The sequence below is a fragment of the Protopterus annectens genome, chromosome 10.part0 (genome assembly GCF_019279795.1).
Source record: "Protopterus annectens isolate FY-2018-M chromosome 10.part0, PAN1.0, whole genome shotgun sequence".
NCBI classification, from domain to species: Eukaryota; Metazoa; Chordata; order Ceratodontiformes; family Protopteridae; genus Protopterus; species Protopterus annectens.
The window spans coordinates 1,460,443,415-1,460,462,549 of NC_056744.1; the positions used below are offsets into that span (position 1 = coordinate 1,460,443,415).

Here is a 19,135-nt window from a genome sequence, read left to right on the forward strand (position 1 = left end):
TATTCCCCTATGAACATCTGAACTTCTCATGTAGACATGATATCAATTTAAATAAAGGTATGCATCAGAAAATCAGAAACAAATATTTAGATATTTGCAGTATAGCACTTCATGGATAAATGTCACTAACAACTTTGAAGACCATAAAACTAAACAGAAGCTTTAGTTAGACATATTTGCATGCTGTCAGACTAAGGGTGTTACATAGATTTTGAGCGTGAGGAATGTTTTAAGTAAAAATAAGAAATCATAATGTCCGTTAAACATTAAGATGATGGAACATTTATCTGACATTAAACATGTAACAGCAGAATATTAATCCAGAAGTTTAATTTCATGAGCTAGATTCCATAAACTTCATGGAATTTAGTGAACTGTGCCCCCTCAGGATTTACACCAGGCCAGGTCATATGCAAATATACCCCGTCAATGGATAATATCTCAGAACACAGCAGACACAACAAATAACCTAAAACATTAGCACAACCACAATCAGTCAATGGCAAATTCATACTGAAGGAAAACTCAGCCATAAATTAATATATGCCCATTACAAATGTACACTTATAGAAGGTCCACAAGAACAATGGAAAGTACCAGTAATTCAGTAATACATGGAAATTACTAGCTAAAGACAAATGTGCAGCATTAGCAGTAATTTTGAAAAGTGACAAACATCAGAAAATAAATACTGATATTGTCATAATACGTAGACAGATATATATATAAATATACTCATCACAATTTGTAAAATCCAATGTAATCTGCAAAATTTCTAATAAAAAATGAAGTAACATGAAGGGCAATCACAGCCCCATTGCCAGGGCTAACAGTAGCTGACAACATATGTGGGACATGTGGGAACACAAATAGCACATGCAATGGGCACAAGACATGTGTGTGGATGCAAGTAACACATACCCAGGGAAACAGGGTGATAGAAAAGCAGATGTGGGGTGAGGGTGAAGAAGAGGGGCTGATGAAATTTTAGAGGGGAAAGGCAGAGAGGCAAAGGCAAGTTTTTTTGGCAGGAATAGGGCAAAATGTTTTGTCTAGGGTGCCCAGAGAGGAGTTTTGGTATTGTATGAGGAAGTCGGGAGTGTCAGAGAAGTATGTAAGAGTGGTACAGGATATGTATAAGGGTAGTGTGACAGTAGTGAGGTCTGCGGTGGGAGTGACGGATGTGTTTAAGGTAGAGGTGGAATTACATCAAGGATTAGCTCTGAGCCCTTTCTTATTTGCAATGGTGATGGACAGGTTGACAGAGAAGATCAGACAAGAGTCCCCGTGGACTATGATATTTGCAGATGACATTGTGATCTGTAGTGAGAGTAGGGAACAGGTGGAGGAGACCCTGGAGAGGTGGAGATATGTTCTAGAGAGAAGAGGAATGAAGGTCAGCAGGACTAAGACAGAATATATATGTGTGTGAATGAGAGAGAAGATAGAGGAATGGCAAGGATGCAGGGAGTAGAGGTGGTGAAGGTGGATGAGTTTAAATACTTGGGATTAACACTTCAGAGTAATGGTGAGTGTGGAAGAGAGGTGAAGAAGAGAGTACAGGCAAGATGGAGTGGGTGGAGAAGAGTGTCAGGAGTGATTTGTGACAGACGAGTACCTGTAAGAGTGAAAGGGAAGGTCTACAAGAGGGTAGTGAGACCAGCTATGTTATATGAGTTGGGGACAGTGACATTGACAAAAAGGCAGGAGTCAGAGCTGGACGTGGCAGAGTTAAAGATGTTAAGATTTACACTGGGTGTGACGAGGGTGGACAGGATTAGGAATAAGTATATTAGAGGGTCAGTCCTTGTTGAAAGGTTTGGAGACAAAGCCAAAGAGGCAAGATTATGTTGGTTTGGACATATGCTGAGGAGGGATGCAGAGTATATTGGGAAAAAGATGCTAATGATGAAGGCCCAGGTAACAGGAAAAGAGGAATGCCTAAGATAAGGTTTATGGATGTGGTGAGAGAGGACACGCAGGTGGTTGGTGTGACAACAAGATGCAGGGGACAGGAATAAATGGAAACAGATGATCTGCTGTGGCGATCCCTAATGGGAGCAGCTGAAAGAAGAAGAAAATGATGGCCAAAATGTTTTGTGTTTTGGAGAACTAAAGGAATAGAAAAGACATGAAAAGAGGAGATGAGCAAAAGAGAAGGTACTCAAATATCACAAGACATGAAGGACAAACATTGGTAATGCAAGTAAAGGACAGGTGAGGTACACAGACTGCACACTTATACACTATACAGCACAGGTGAAGAAAAAAATGTCAAATAGGGTAGGGATGCATACCAGCCATGGTGCATCTCAAAATAACATATGCACCACTGCATAAAGCAGTGCTGAGATGTTGCAAACTTTTTGATAGTCATACCAGAAGTAGTATGGCCAATTGTAGGAGTGCGACAGAGAACAGTAAATGGGGAGTGCTGTCACTGCAGCACACAATGGCTATTGAATTCCATTATCTAGTAGGCTGCCAAGAAGGTAAGTGTAAGCCAAGCAACAGCAAGCATGTACAAATCCAGACAAGGAAATGCAAGAGCAAACAAGTAGAGGGCAGACTAGAACCTCCAACTCCGGAGGTAAAAGTCAAACAACTAAGCACAGTGCCAAACAGCAGTATTGCAGCAAAAGAATAATATGGTTGTGTAATTAACCAATAAGTATACAACCTCCAAAAAGCAACGCAAGCAATGTCTTTCTGGTTTTCATGGTTAGGGGTCACCACAGCAGATCACAAGTCTGCAGACTGATCAGTAGTGGAGATTTTATGGTATCGAGTTGCCAGCCCTGTGTCCAACCTTCACAGAAGGCACATGCACACACGGACCTACCTGCATGTCTTTAAAACTTATTGGACCACAGGGAGGACATGCAGACTCCACACAGAAGACACTCCAGCTGAGAATTGAATCACAGAACCTCTTGCTCTGAGGCAACAACACTAATCGCTGCACCACTGTAGCCTACTACAAAGTATACAACCACAGATGCAGGAAAAATAGGATCCATGTGTTAAAGAACACATTGCATGCCACAACCAACATATATGGGTGTTCAGGTATACAACACAGATGTGTGACATGCAGTGAAATTACATAAGCAAAACAGAAAGAAGGATCATCACACACACACACACACACACACACACACACACACACACACACACACACACACACACACACACACACGTGCACACAGCTATGACATGGTATATGAAGTAAATGTTGCTACATATATGAAAACTAAAACCTAATGAATGCAAGCTTGTGCATAGGCAGGAAGCATATTAATGTCTGGGTAATGCACGACATACAAGTACAACATAAACACTGATGGAATCTGACACCTTGTGTGCATATGCCCTGCATGTGTATGATGCACATCATGGTGGCACAAGGTCATATATTTACTGGTGCACCTACATTACAATGATGATACATTACAGGAAGGTGAACATACATGTATACATATATATATATATATATATATATATATATATATATATATATATGCCATGTGTATGTGAATCACATAGGACAAAGGCAGGCACAGGAAACCATATCTAAACAGACACATTGTGCATGCATTTGTCCACAACACAAGATAGATTGCAAGTCTTTGCAAGTTATATTAAAGCAAATGTCCAATGCCTGACACATATGCACAGTGTATTGGGGATGGCTGTAAACATAAGTGTGTAGAAATGACAGCAACACCACAATAATGTGCAACATTTTAACAGCAAATGGCATAGGTGCACAACAAAAGGAAGCTTAAATATCACATACCAATATATACTGTCATATAAACATAATATAACATGTGGCACACTCACTGTCAGTTATATAAATATCACAGTACATTTGTAAGACTGATCAGAGGACAACTCTTGCATACACAAGTATAGCACAACAAAATGGAATATGTGCATGTAACTAGGTACATATTACAAGGGTACCTGTGTATCAATCATATTAGTGCCATGCATGTACATCCAGTGCATATGTACTACAAATGTGTACACATGGACATGTATGCTAGCCACGAATACTTGTCCTAATATAAATTATGTTCAAAAAGATTAGATAATTCCATAAGCAAGATATGCACAAAAAAGGGAGTCATGAATGATGTTATAAAAAGTAGTTCCCCTGAATATTCAGTAAGGGACCACTGAATGTCAATACAGTACGAGAAGGAGACAAGTGCAGGTGGGCCTGTCACAGTACTCAAACAAACAGCAGTAGTATTAAACTGTGTAGTACATGGTACAATAACTGCTAGTACATGCCACATGCAAGGGAATTTCTCCAGTGGGACAGCATAACCTAACAGTGTTACATAAGGTACATGGTTAGAATTGCTGGAGCCATGTCAGACTCCAAACCAGTTACAAGTGGTGTCCCACAAGGCTCAGTCCTGGGACCTCTCTTGTTCGGTATATATTTCTCGGAGGTACAGGCCAACACGGAAGGACTGTGGCTGACCAAGTTCGCAGATGACTGCAAACTGGGTGCCATAATCGACTCTCCAGCCGGCACAAGCATCCTCCAAAAGGGCCTCATAGAAACAGACAACTGGTGCCAGAGCCATGGCCTCAAGCTAAATGCCAAAAAGTGTATAGTCATCCCCTTTGGCAAAAACAAAGTGCCCACAAATTACCACATAGGTGGAAATCCATTAAGTACAGAAGAAGTAATTAGGACCTGGGGACCCAAGTTGATAGCAATCTCTCATTTGACAACCACGTGGCCAAAGTGGTTAGAAAAACATTTTATATAGCCCACCTAATCATGAAGGGATTCACATCTAGATCAGGGAGGTCATCGTGCCTCTTTACTCATCCCTCATCAGGCCCATAATTGAGTACAGCCTGCTCTTTGGGATGTACCTTACCAGACACCTGCAGCAACTGGAATGACCCCAAAAGTACCTCACCAAGAGGATCAAAGGGCTCAAACAGATGCCATATGCTGCCCGGTTAAAGAAACTCCAGCTCTACTCAGTGGCATACCACCTGTTCAGAGGAGATCTGTGCCTGGCGTATAAAGCCATGTCCAACCCGGAATTAATGGACATGCTGCACCTCAGAAAATCCAAATCCCATCGAGCTACACGCTCGAGAGACTTGAACCTCAGCACTGAAATAAATAGGACATGCTGGAGGGACAGATTCATAACCCAGAGGCTCCCTTCACTCTGGAATAAAATCCCAGTCCAGGTTAGGCAGAGTCCCTCATTGACTCTCTTCAAGAGGAATCTTGATGAGTGGATGGGAGATCGTAGGTTTACCCCGGGTATCACTTCTGTGTCACTGTTAGATAGAGGCATAGTATACTAACCTCGAAAAAGGGCATAGCAAAATAAATTTAAAATGGGTGGCGAAAGCCAAACACATTCTGGCTAGGCTTATAAATGCCCTAGGGCAGATAGCCTAGTATGAACCTATGAACCTATGAACCTATGAACCTATAATAAAAGACACATCATGTTGTTGAACGGACATATGACAACAAACATCAACACACAAATGGGTGCAATATATACACATGGATAACGTGCATAAAAACATACTTGACTGACCTCACTGTGTTATGTGAGAAGAATGGGAAAAATGTAGTATGTGAGTTCTTGTCATCCCTTACAAGTTTATACAGGAAGAACACAAGCAGAACAGTTGTGTCTCACTTGCATTATGCTAACTGCAGTCATATCTGTCACACCACAGTGTATCAAACAAAATAATATCATGCTGCATTGCATGCATAGGAGCACACAAACATACGGACTGAAGGAGTAGCACCACTGCCCATACGAAGCAATGTATTCAGTAATGACAACATATGATGATCATGTAAATAATAATGGTTACTGCATGAGTCATTTGCTAATGTGTGTCATACTGCAGCAGTAAGATAAAGCCACATATATGTGCAGTGTTCATCATCATGTATGCCCAAAAAGCATGACAGCAATATGAGATGTGTACACAAGTGTGCCCATGCCATACAAACTGAAATATATAAAATGATTTACTATCATAATTTCGATAACGTCGACTTATTTTCTTGAAATTTGACATTTACTAGAGTGTAAATGTCAAACAAAACCGAGTAATGTTAATTCGGCATAAAATGACATACCGTTTCCCCTCCATTTATCACAACAGGAACAACAGTACTCGTTGTCAAGAGTACAAACATACTGCACAACACTAGACTTCGTGAGGGGGCTGTGCTCCCCCACACCTCCTGCAAATTATATATACCAACTCCTAGACTGCACTACAGTGAGGAAAGGGGTGAATTTCCCAAACTGTACTGTACCATGATCTCTGACGGTACTTTGAGTTCATATCAGCAAATGCACAGTGCATTCACTAGTATAAACTTTCAATACAGAGATGTTTAGCAAGATGGACATTCGAAAATCCAAATTTCGAGTGTTCCATCTGAGAAGCATCTCCATTCACAGTTGTCACAGTAAACCTGTATAAAACAACATGGTGGCAACATTGCATAAGTGGATCACACGTACAATACTTACATCCTTGAGGGACCACCCTGATAGGGTCGAACATCACAAAAGATCTCCCCAGTGATCTCCCAGAAGGAGCTGCACATGGCCCATGCCATGTCCTGAAAAAAGTTACTCATCAGGTCCTTCACCTGTGTCTGGAACACATCAATCACTACATCCTAGATCTGCTCCCAAAGGTCTTTAGCCTAGCATGGTAATGGATGTCTTTGACACTGATTCGCAAGACAAATGGCACATGCAGGTTGTCATCATAATCACTGGTATCATCGCCATCATGACCCAGATCCTGGTCCTCAGAATCCAGCTCAGCTAGGAGTGGTCTGGATTATTATCATCGTCAAATTAGTGAAGCAGCATGGGCCCCACCCTGTGTCACATTTCAACACAGAAACAAAACATTATACATACATAATGGGTATTAACTTACAAAAATGAATATCTGAAAAGTTTGACATAAAATACACAATCGACATCTTGTAACTGTTGTGTATGTGATGTTATACTATGTTCTGTCCTTATCCAATTATAATGCCTTATTTGATGTCAGGAATGCTGTGCATCCAATCCATCACAAAATAGTGTGTAATGTACATCACAGTCCTATGTCAAACATGCCTGAACTAAAGCACAATCATTGATAAGGCATTCATATAAATGTATAAGCCAATTAAAATAAATATTCATTACTTATGGATATAAGCAGGCATCATGTACATCATGTGACACTGTATGTTGTGTTGCTCTTTTAGGTCAGTTGCAAAACCTGCTATTAGTCATCTCCACATGTGTAGTATAATAAACTTGAGATTACACAATGCACAATAAATTTTATTGAAGAATTATGAATGGCCTGGAATGCAGGTCACTCTCATGATAGTGATATCTATTGGACATAATACACATGACAAGCATTCCTATATTGCCACATCTGTCTACTGCTTCACAGTATGTATTATCATGTGTCACATAACACAATCACCCTTGCAGGCAGACATCTGCACATGGGTGCCGGAACCATAGAACCAGAGGGAGTGGGACCCCTCCAACACACTTTTACAGCTGCAAGACCTGTTGGGAAAAATTAATGAAGTGGAGTTTTCACACTAATGTGGATTCATGCAGGGAAGTTAAACTAACTAAACTAGCTATTCTTATTTACTTATTGGTCTGTGTTGCAGGAGTTATGCTGCCGCTGTTCCATTGGTGCTGCCAGAGTCATGCCGGTAAGGAGAGTTTTGTTCTTTTATTTGCAGGAGTTATGCTGTTCCCGAGTATGTGTGTGTGTGTGTGTGTGTGTGTGTGTGTGTGTGTGTGTGTGTGTGTGTGTGGGTCTGTGTAAAATGCCCCAGTTAGGTATACCTGGTGGTGTTAGGTTCAAACAAGAGCCTGAATTCTCTACCCGTACCACCACCTATGATTCAGGGAGTTGAGTCCATAGCTCTCCACTGTCCAGATTTTCACAGAATATTTGGCTCATACATTTTGTCTGTTCCTCTTAAAATTTGTGTTTTTCTGGCAAATCAGTGAGAACTGAATTCACTAAATAATGATAGCTCTTTAAGCTTCAGTCTTCCTATCTTTCAGGAAACACATGGTAACACAAAACACTTTATTTTAGCAACTATCTAAGATTATACAAGCAATATTTAAAATGTGTTCTTGGTTTTGGGTCTTTGCCCCCCAAAATAAAGTTTGGCTTTTTCCATATTTCTTGTGCTGCAAAGATGAGATATTTAGTTGATCATCAAGTGGATTTTACAAGGAGCTGAGAGCTTCAGGAGAAGAGAAGTTTAATGCTACTTATGCTAAGTTGTTTGCATTGCTAGTAGCACAACAGGTAGTATACTTGCTTTTGATGCAAAAGGCTGTGGGTACTACTCCCACAGTATGCAGATGGATTGCTGATACTGTACTGTGTTCTACTTTAATGGGAGTGGATGCTGCAGTCCTATGAATGTCCTCCTTTGGATGAGTTACTTAGTAATTATGGACCTGTTGTCAGTTTGCCATCCATTTCCCATTGCAAAATTACTAGCTTATCATTTTTTAATGTAGCATAGGCAATTTATTCTTCAAGGGAAACATGCACTTTATTTGTAGATGAAACAATGAAATATAAAGTTGTTTGCTAGCAGCAACCTGTTCATTAGTTACAGATCCCTTTAATGTGGAATTATTTAGATGACTTACTTCTGCAGAGATTTTGTATATTTACTGATATTGGTGGATTGTAATGACAGAAATTTGAGTGGCCTTTTATGGTTGAAATTTTCCGAAATGGGTAGTTTTGTCATTATTGGTTCATACATTTGGTTTCATTGAAGACTGTTCCAAACTACAAATTTAAAACACATTCTAACAAGTGGTGGTGTATTATACAAGGAATATAATTTAATACAATCAGGTTAATACAATCAGGAAGGTGAATCAAAGAACGTATTCATGTGTGCCTGTTCACAGGATGCAAGAGATCAAAATAGGGAAAGAGACCACTCACCAATGGTGCCCCCCAGGGTTCGGTACTGAGACTTTTTTTGTTTGGCATACTGATCTCAAAAGTAAAAGGAAATACCAAAGGGCTTTGGCCGACTATGTTTGAAATGACTGCAAGCTAGGAGCAGTTAATGAATCCCCAAATTACTTAACTATTATGCAGGAAGGTTTGTCCCAAACAATAACTGGTGCCAGAATCATGAATTGAAACTAAACTCCAAGAAATACATTATCATATCCTTTGGAAAGTTATCTACTCCAGGGAACTGCCAAATTGATGATGCCCCATGAGAACTGACCCAGTTGTTTGGCATTTGGGAACTTGTGTGTACAGTGACCTAACTTTTGATCAACATGTGCCCAGAGTCATAAGAAAGTCTTTCTATATTGCACAGCTTATAAATAAATTGATTGTGACTAGATCTAGGGATGTTATTGTCCCCCTTTACATAGCCCTCATTAGGTCAACCATTTTGTATAATGCCCACTTTGGCATGTATCTGTCCAGACCCATGCAACAATTGGAATACCCACAGAGATACCTTACTAAAAGGATACAAGTCCTAAACAGTAGGTCTTGCATGGACCACCTCAAAGATTTATCACTATACTCAGTATCCTACAGAATGCTTAGAGGTGATGTGTCTGGCATACAAGGCTTCCTCTGACCTAATACAGATGGACCTACTGAACATCAGCAAGTCAAATGACTTCAGAAATATTCAGTCCAGGTATCTAAACTTGAATGCTGACGAGAGCTGGATATATATCCAGAAGAGACTTTCTGTTCAAGTAAAACAAAGCTCATCCCTGTCCATATTCAAATGCAACTCGGATCTAAGGATTGGTAATAGAAAATGTACTCCAGTATTACCCCTCATGCCACTAATGGATATAGGCAGTTCCTAAATGCTGCATCCCTTACATGGGTCCCCTCAAATTATCTATAGTCTAATTATATTTATTCTCACTATGGCTGATATACAATTATCAGCCATGGGATAGGTAAGACCAATCAGGAAATGTTAATTCAAGCAGCAAAATGGAAATTGGCTAAGCGTAAAATGTCCTCCAAGTGAACCTATGTTGTGGTAGTAAATAATTAAAAAACAAATTGCCCTTTTTAGATCACTAAGTGCCCCTGTCACCCCCCCCCCCAGTCTTCAACAGCTTCTGGTGCCTCTGCATCTGCAACAACTAATTATTACTGTAATGTCAGATGTGCATCAGCATAACTGTAAAGAGAATATATGAAATACAAGTAATAACATCAAAATGTATTAAACAGGACATGTGTAATGTCTGCCCAAGTTATATCACAGTGCAATACATTTGTAGTTCCAATGTAATGGTCACCAGATCTGACCCATAAGGCTTATTTATACATCATATAGCAAAAAATACAAATGTGTAATAATAACAAGTGTGATATAATGAGTATGCAGCATTCTAAATGTCATAATATTCATGGATTTATGATATAAACAGAAGGCCATTACCGAGTAAGCATACCGATCATGCATTGTTATTGTTACTCTAGTACATTACATGATGGGTCAGTGTGCCCTCCATACATTATTAAGCTACTCTGATATGTTACATGATGGGTCAGTGTGCCCATTACACATTGTCATTAAGTTACACTGGTATGTTACATGATAGGTCAGTGTGCCCATCATACATTGTCATCAAATTACTCTGTTAATTTTCATGACATACAATACTCAGTGTATCAGACATACTTCTGTTGTGACTTATACATTTTTGATGTATCAGCCTTCTGAATACATATAAAACACATGTGAGCAACAGACAAACATATAAATCAGTAATTTACAAGGCATATGTCATACCACTCTCATTACATGATGATTCAGTGTGCCCATCATAACTATCATTAAATTATTATTTTACATTACATGATAGGTCAGTGTGCCCATCATACATTGTCATTGTTACTCTGGTACATTACATGTAAGTTGCTCTGGTACATTACATGATAGGTCAGTGTGCCCTTCATACATTGCCATTAAGTTACTCTGCTACATTACATGATAGGTCAGTGTGCCCTTCATACACTGTCATTAAGTTACTCTGTTACATTACATGATAGGTCAGTGTGCCCATCATACATTGTCATTGTTACTCTGGTACATTACATTTAAGTTCCTCTGGTACATTACATGATAGTTCAGTGTGCCCTTCATACATTGTCATTAAGTTACTCTACTACATTACATGATAGGTCAGTGTGCCCTTCATACATTGTCATTAAGTTACTCTGCTGCATTACATGATAGGTCAGTGTGCCCTTCATACATTGTCATTAAGTTACTCTGCTACATTACATGATAGGTCAGTGTGCCCATCATACATTGTCATTGTTACTCTGGTACATTACATGCAAGTTGCTCTGGTACATTACATGCTAGGTCAGTGCGCCCATCATACATTGTCATTAAGTTACTCTGCTACATTAAATGATAGGTCAGTGTGTCCATCGTACATTGTCATTAAGTTACTCTGTTACATTACATGATAAGTCAGTGTGCCCATTTACGTTGTCATTAAGTTACACTGGTACGTTACATGATAGGTCAGTGTGCCCTTCATACATTGTCATAAAGTTACTCTGCTACATTACATGATAGGTCAGTGTGCCCATCATGCATTGTCATTAAGTTACTCTGCTACATTACATGATAGGTCAGTGTGCCCGTCATACATTGTCATTGTTACTCTGGTACATTATATGTAAGTTGCTCTGGTACATTACATGATAAGTCAGTGTGCCCATCATACGATGTCACTAAGTTACTCTGTTACATTACATGATAGGTGAGTGTGCCCTTCATACATTGTCATTAAGTTACTCTGTTACATTACATGATAGGTCAGTGTGCCCATCATACATCTCAACCTCTTAGAGCAAGAAATCCTGACAAGGCCATACATAAAAGTGGGGCAAATGCCCAAAAATAAGGACTTTTTAAATATTGCTCTTACAAACTTAGACAGTTGATAGAATATCAGGTTTTGCATTAGCATGTATTTTCTGAAGGGTATGAAGTCTGAAACTTAAATGTCTATCATTATTTTCTAACTTCAATCTTTAATGAGTTGCCACTAATTTACCAGAAAACCACAATTTTATGCAAAACGGACAAAAGCTATGAGGCAAAAATCTGTACATTTGAGAGGTATGATGCCCATCATACATTGCCATTAAGTTACTCTGGTATATTACATAATTGGTCAGTCTGCCCATCATAAATTGTCATTAATTTACTCTGGTACATTACATGATAGGTCAATGTGCCCTTCAAACGTTGTCATTAAGTTACTCTGGTACATTACATTATAGGTCAGTGTGTCCATCATACATTGTCATTAAGTTACTCTGGTACATTGCATGCTAGGTCAGTGTGCCCATCATACATTGTCTTTAAGTTACTCTGGTATATTACATGATGGGTCAGTGTGCTCATTATACATTGTCACTAAGTTACTCTGGTACATTACGTAATGTGTCAGTGTGCTCATCATACACTCTGGTACGTTATATGATAGGTCAGTGTGCCCTTCATACAGTGTCATTAAGTTACTCAGGTAATTTACGTGTCATACAATACTCAGTGTATCAGACATACTTCTGTTGTGACTTATACATTTTTTATATTAGCCTTCTGAATACATGCAAAACACATGTGAGCAACAGACAAACATATAAATCATTAATTTGCAAGGCATATGTCATACCACTCTTGCTTGCAGCACTGACATGTGGGCCCAAATTTAAAATGCTCTATTGAAAGTAACCACAGATACTAGGGGCCAGATTCATTAATGCCTACACTAAGTGTACACTATATATAGTCCAGGACATCCCTACCACATTGAGATTTCTAGTCACTGAGAAAGATTAAACTAAGTGTACATGTAGTCTACACTTTGTGATAACCCCTATGAACCCCTGTCAATATTTAAAGCTGCAAGAAAATCAGTAGGAAACTTAAAACTAGAAGTGAAGAAAATTAGTAGGAAAATTAAAATTAGAATTAAGAAGATGTGAGTTATACCCATGTTGTTTGTTGTCTGAGAACAGTGTACACTTAGTGTAGGTGTTAACTGAATCCCAGGGTAAGTCTTTTAGCATACACCTATCTCTAACAAAGCCTTACACCAATGTTAGTCATATACTCTGAGAAAAACTCTTTAGGAATATGTTCCTTATTCATTACTTAGTGTGTGTCATACATAATATTACATTTGACACTATAAATCAGTATTATGATTCAAGTTGACATATTATGAGTAACATATGTGTGGTAAATATATATTTTAGCATTAACATACATAACTTTCCTTTAACAATTATATCACTATGTATTATACTTACATATGTGCTTGTACATTTGAAAAAAAATGCATTGATAATCATAAGATTACTACACAGTACCTCAGGAACTATGAATGGCTTATGGCACAGCAATGGCAGAATGCTGTATATAAGTTAGTGTTATACAAACAAATCATCACAGTGCAGTTGTACATTGTTCCAAAAGCAGGGAAACTTAAAGATCATGTAAAAGATGTTTGCTGTAATCAAATTGTTTTCATGTAAAGAGACATTTGCAATTCTAAAATATCCCACTTTTACTTTAGTTTATTCATAGGAACTATATTTATTAAGTTTCATAAACTTTGGTTTGTATTTCCTGTATGCTGAGCATTTCCTGATTCCAAGTCATATGGTCCTGCATTCTGATGATTTAATACAGTGGGTAAACATTTTGTGGTGAGTAGGCAAGAATTTTGCAATTTACAGCCAATTTCAACAAAATGCCACAGACTGCTGCACAGTCAACCATTTACTCAGTCGGGCAAGCTGAAAATGAATCAATAAATAACTAAATGCTTTTTTATTCATATAAAAAAGTAACATAAGCAAAATGGAACATGATATGACTCCTATTAAAATGTATAGTGTCTGGCATACAGTTAATAAAGATATAACACTATAATAAATAGTTCTCTAACATAGATTATCACTTTTAAGAAGAAAACTATGATATGTGAAACACCTCAGTAATAGCCTCTAGAGAAGTTTTTCTGTATGTGTTATGCATTGACTGAGTTAGTGCTGGAATGGGAACTATGCATTGAACTTAATGGGCTTCTTGGTAGGGTGGAAGGTCCACTTGTATATGGGACTACCTGCAGGTTGTACCCAGTGGTAAGCCAATACAGTACTGAGTTTCACATACAGTTGGAGCAGTAGTACAGGTTCAAGAGTCAGTTGCAGTCAGCCTGGAACTATTCACAAATACAGTTTGGTGCAGTGCAAGCCATCCCCCAAACTTCTGTAGGGACAGTTCACAGTATACTGTTTTCCGGCAAAATCAGGTTATAATCATTTCGGGTAATGAGTTTCAATAACATGTGATACTATAAAATCTCATTACCTGTTCCTGACATGGTGGGACTCCCTTCATTTCAGTGGATCAAGGTATTAAATTACAGAATGTTTTGTGACATCATCTAAACATGCCAATAGATAACACAGAATCAATAAGCAACTGAACAGCTCTTCAACATGCAGTGGATACAAACACAGGTTTATTAAACTTAATAAACATAGCTGAACTGATCTTACTAAACACAAACTACATATAAAAGAATCAGAAAAAGACCTTTCTATGATGAGAACATAATAAGAGCACAATGGAGTACTAAGATACATCTCAGACATTATCTTTAAGCAGGACATACCAATAGAGTAAACTAAGCACAAAGCACAGACCACTAAGAATAGCTACCATACACAGAAAAAGTAACAACAATCACAGAAGAGTTAGACACTAAACTGCACCAACAAAATTACCACACACCCATTACTTTCATATAATGTAAGCAATGGCAATATGCCAGTTGAACACAGATCTGTCACTTTTAGATTGGGTCAACAAACAACACATAATCTCAATGTGACAAAAAAGAACTGATAATAACATAAGACAGCATTTCACATAAAATTCTATACACTTTAATGTTATTCACAATAAAATACTATGTATTTCACATATATATGTCACAGATGCATTATGGGAAGTCTGCCATAATATTAGCATGCCTGAATGTCATAGGACTGCATATCTAATCCTGCAGATTAAAATACGTTAATACTATTTCTGGAGACTTAAAGGTGGAAAGTAATAGCACATACCTCTTTCCTTCCTCTGCTCTTCAAGCCTATGCATGCATTCCATGCACAAAGCTCAGTTTCTAGCAAAATCTTCAGTAGCTGTAAACAGAAAAAGATATTAAGTGTTACAACAACAGGAGGATGGCTTTATTCTAGTACTTAATGACTGCTATGGACAACAAAAGATGAGTGAAAAATTTAATTATTAATATGTTAGCAAGCAGTGCCATACAATACAATATCACATTTTGTATATTCAGTCACTGATGTTTCAATCTCACTAGTAAGCACACATGAGAGTAACCACTGACAAACTGGAGGAAGCTAGATTGAAACTTACACCTTTTACCTATGTTCAGACTCCAAACCAAAAAACCTACTTGTGTAGTTAATCACTCTTTGTAAGGATTGTAAGAAGTAATGGAAGTCAAACCCCTTACATTTGTGAATACACAGGTAAAATATTACATACAGTAACAACTGTGTGAATCTGAGATGAAATTGTGCAGATGTACATGCATTACATGCTGAACTTAGTGTGGTGTTAAGTTATAATAAAATGTGCACACCCACATATATAATGAATGATACCTCAAATATTGCAATCTTCCTCTTTGTACATATGCTTTGTATATATGCATGAATACAAATAAATAACTGCACGAGTGCATAGGCATGTGTGTGTGTGTGTGTGTGTGTGTGTGTGTGTGTGTGTGTGTGTGTGTGTGTGTGTGTGTGTGTGTGTGTGTGTGAATATATATATATATATATATATATATATATATATATATGTAGGGGAACCTATGAGTTCCACGAAAGAACACTTACCCGACGACCAGATCAACGAGAACACATCGCCAACAGAGCAGATCTTCGACAATGGTAAGTATGAGTAGTGCGGAACAGGATGTATTCCTGTTTCTGCAATGTGGTGTGATCTTGGAGTTGGTATACTTAAATAGGGGGGTTTATACATGTTTCTTTTTGTTTTTTTGCTTTTATTGTGGAAATGGGAATATATCCCTTTCCACGGTACTTCTACTTACTATTGTTGGAGACGTGATCTTTTGGCGATGTTGTCTTGTTGATCTAGTCGTCAGGTAAATATATATATATATATATATATATATATATATATATATATACACACACACACACACACACACACACACACACACACACATATATATGTATTTATACATATGTACATGTATATATGGTTTACTATTAATTTTTTGAACAGAGATACTCCACAGATAGACAATTCAAAACTGGGATGTTCAAATGTCCATCATGCTGAACATCTCTATGTTCAAAAGTTTATATCAGCAAATACACTGTACATTCGCTGATATAAACTCGACGTACCATATGGAGATTGCGGTACAGTGAGGTATGGAAACTCATTCATTTCCACTTTGTAGTGCGATCTCGGAGTTGGAATATATAGTTAGTAGGGGATGTTGGGTGGGTGCAGGGGGGGGCTTTCCCCCCTGCAAAAATCTGATGTGAGGTATAGGAGTTTCATTTACATGAGCTCCTATATGGACATCACATGATCTTTTTGAACACAACATCAAATCTGCTGAATTCAGCATTATGCCTTAGCAGTGATGTTGTTTTTCATTGTTGTGAGTCGGTCTTGCAAACGGTATTTATTTTGCCATTCACAAAACTGATAGTAAACCTATATATATATATATATATATATATATATATATATATATATATATATGTACACAGCTCACCAACAATTTCCAGCACCTTAAAGTTCAAAACAGCCTAAATACGGCTTTAATAACACAAACCACCTTCACTGGATTCAGCTCAGTTTATTCCATTATTAAATCCAGTTTGCTTGAATCATCACAAAAATCAAAATATCATAAATCAAGAACACAAAGTATCATGCCAAAGACATGAGTGCACACAAACCAGTTTCACCCATTGGCATCCTCAGTGCAAAGCACATCACAGGAGAACTTACACAGTACAGCGTTTCACACATCTAGCATGGCTGTCTTCATTGATGTCTATAGCACTTAGGCCATGGGTGATCATGCATTTCTCTATTATCCATAATGTTTTGAGAAGCCTCGCACAGTATACTGTATGTGTGAATTCTGAGTAATATATATGTTATTAAGCTGTACATTGTAGAGAGCATATTATCACAATATTTACATTTGTTGTACTCGCTTTCATGAATGTATGACAAATGCAGCTTAGCATGACTGACATATGTTGGGAGTTTGTAAAAAACAATGCAATGATAAGACAGTTAAACAATGATACATGCTAGTGTTATAAGGTGGAATCTGTTATTATTGCAAAAATGTGTACAACATTAAAGGAAGTGTACTGTCCATTAGCTCCAAACATTAAGCAATATGTTACTGTGAATGGTTCATACATATCTGCAGGTTCAAATCTCAGTATGCACTCTTTATGATGTTATTTTTCCAGTTCCGTATTTCCTATGTCATAACAGATTTGTGAGATGTATACTTTTTTTTAAGTTATGCATTACAACGTTTTAAAGTCTGGTGTATATGTGGTGCATTAACACCTATAACACTGGTCTCGGATGATTATGCATGTCTCCATTATCCGCAACATTCTAGAAACTTCCCATGGTAATTCTGTATTAAAAAAGTGTGCTGTCTCCCAGCTCAAATCGTTAAGCAATAGGCCAGTATGAATGTTTCATGAATATATGTGAGTTTGAGTCTTTGTATAGAGTATTTTTGATGCTATGTTGCCATTTTTGTATCCCCTATCTAAAAACAGATATTGGAAATATGTTTGTTAATTTATGTAGTATAGCATTTTACACATCTGCTCTGTACATGGTATTGTGTGTCTGGATCATGTTATTAGTTTTGTGCCTTACCCTTTGGACTACCACTGCACCAAGAGAGTTCACAAAGTGTGTAGCTCCAGTTATAGTTTACTGCAGGCTACAGGATATTCAAATTTTTCCATATTTAGATTACTTGCTTATCTCTGCAGAGCCTTTTCCAAAGTATCAAGAATCTCCCTCTCTCACAACTGGGTGAGAGATCTCGTACACAATCTGGTATTCCAAGAGAACATTCAAAAGTCTTTCTTGACTCCTATACACAGGATTGTGATCCTGGAATGTCGGCTAGACACCTCAGTTCAAAGAACTTGTCTTCCACAAGAAAAAAATAGATCTACATCTAGATCTATTTCTAAGGTTTTCCACTCAAACTTGGGTCACTGTGAGGGAATACCTCAGGATTTGGGGTCTTTTGGCTTTGATGATTCTCATATACAAATGTCAAGACTATACATAAGAAAAATACAGTGATATCTGAAGTGTCTTTCGTCCCAGCATTAATATCCTTTGTCTTTTCAAATCCCAATGCTGAGGTTTGTACGAACAGAAATCACTTGGTGCAGTCAACATATATTCTTAAATCCAGGTCTCCCCTTCTCCCTCCTTGTTCCAAAGCAGTCAGTCACCACATATACCTCAGACTGCTTGGGTAACACCTTCAGGAGGGATACAAGTGCAGGGTGTGTGGGACACCAAGGACAGATGCCCTGATCAAGGCACTCAACTCTCTGAACCATTCTTCATCCCCTGGACCTTTTCAAGTTGATACAGACAATATCACTTTCATGTGGTGCATCAACAAGTGGGGTACAACAGGTTATACACCTTTTACAGATTATCCATGTTAGCTTGGGATATAGCTTCACAGCAAAATCTCACTCTATAGACATCCAGAGCAAAACTGTGCATCAGACAAGCAGAGCTGGACTAGGGCAGACCCTCATGAATGGAAACTTGATCATGAGGTATTCCAAGATTTGATCCAACTGTGAAGAGTTCCTCATGTAGATCCTTTGCCTCCTC

General features: G+C 38.1%; 1 protein-coding gene across 1 annotated transcript in view; it reads right to left on the reverse strand.

The window, feature by feature from the left end:
• Positions 1-19,135, reverse strand: part of LOC122814302 (homeobox protein TGIF1-like) — a 129,103-nt gene that overhangs the window by 14,348 nt on the left and 95,620 nt on the right. Inside the window, exon 3 of the mRNA XM_044086890.1 lies at positions 15,271-15,348. Within this exon, the coding sequence (XP_043942825.1) occupies positions 15,271-15,348 (78 nt within the window). The remainder of the gene's footprint in view (positions 1-15,270; positions 15,349-19,135) is intronic.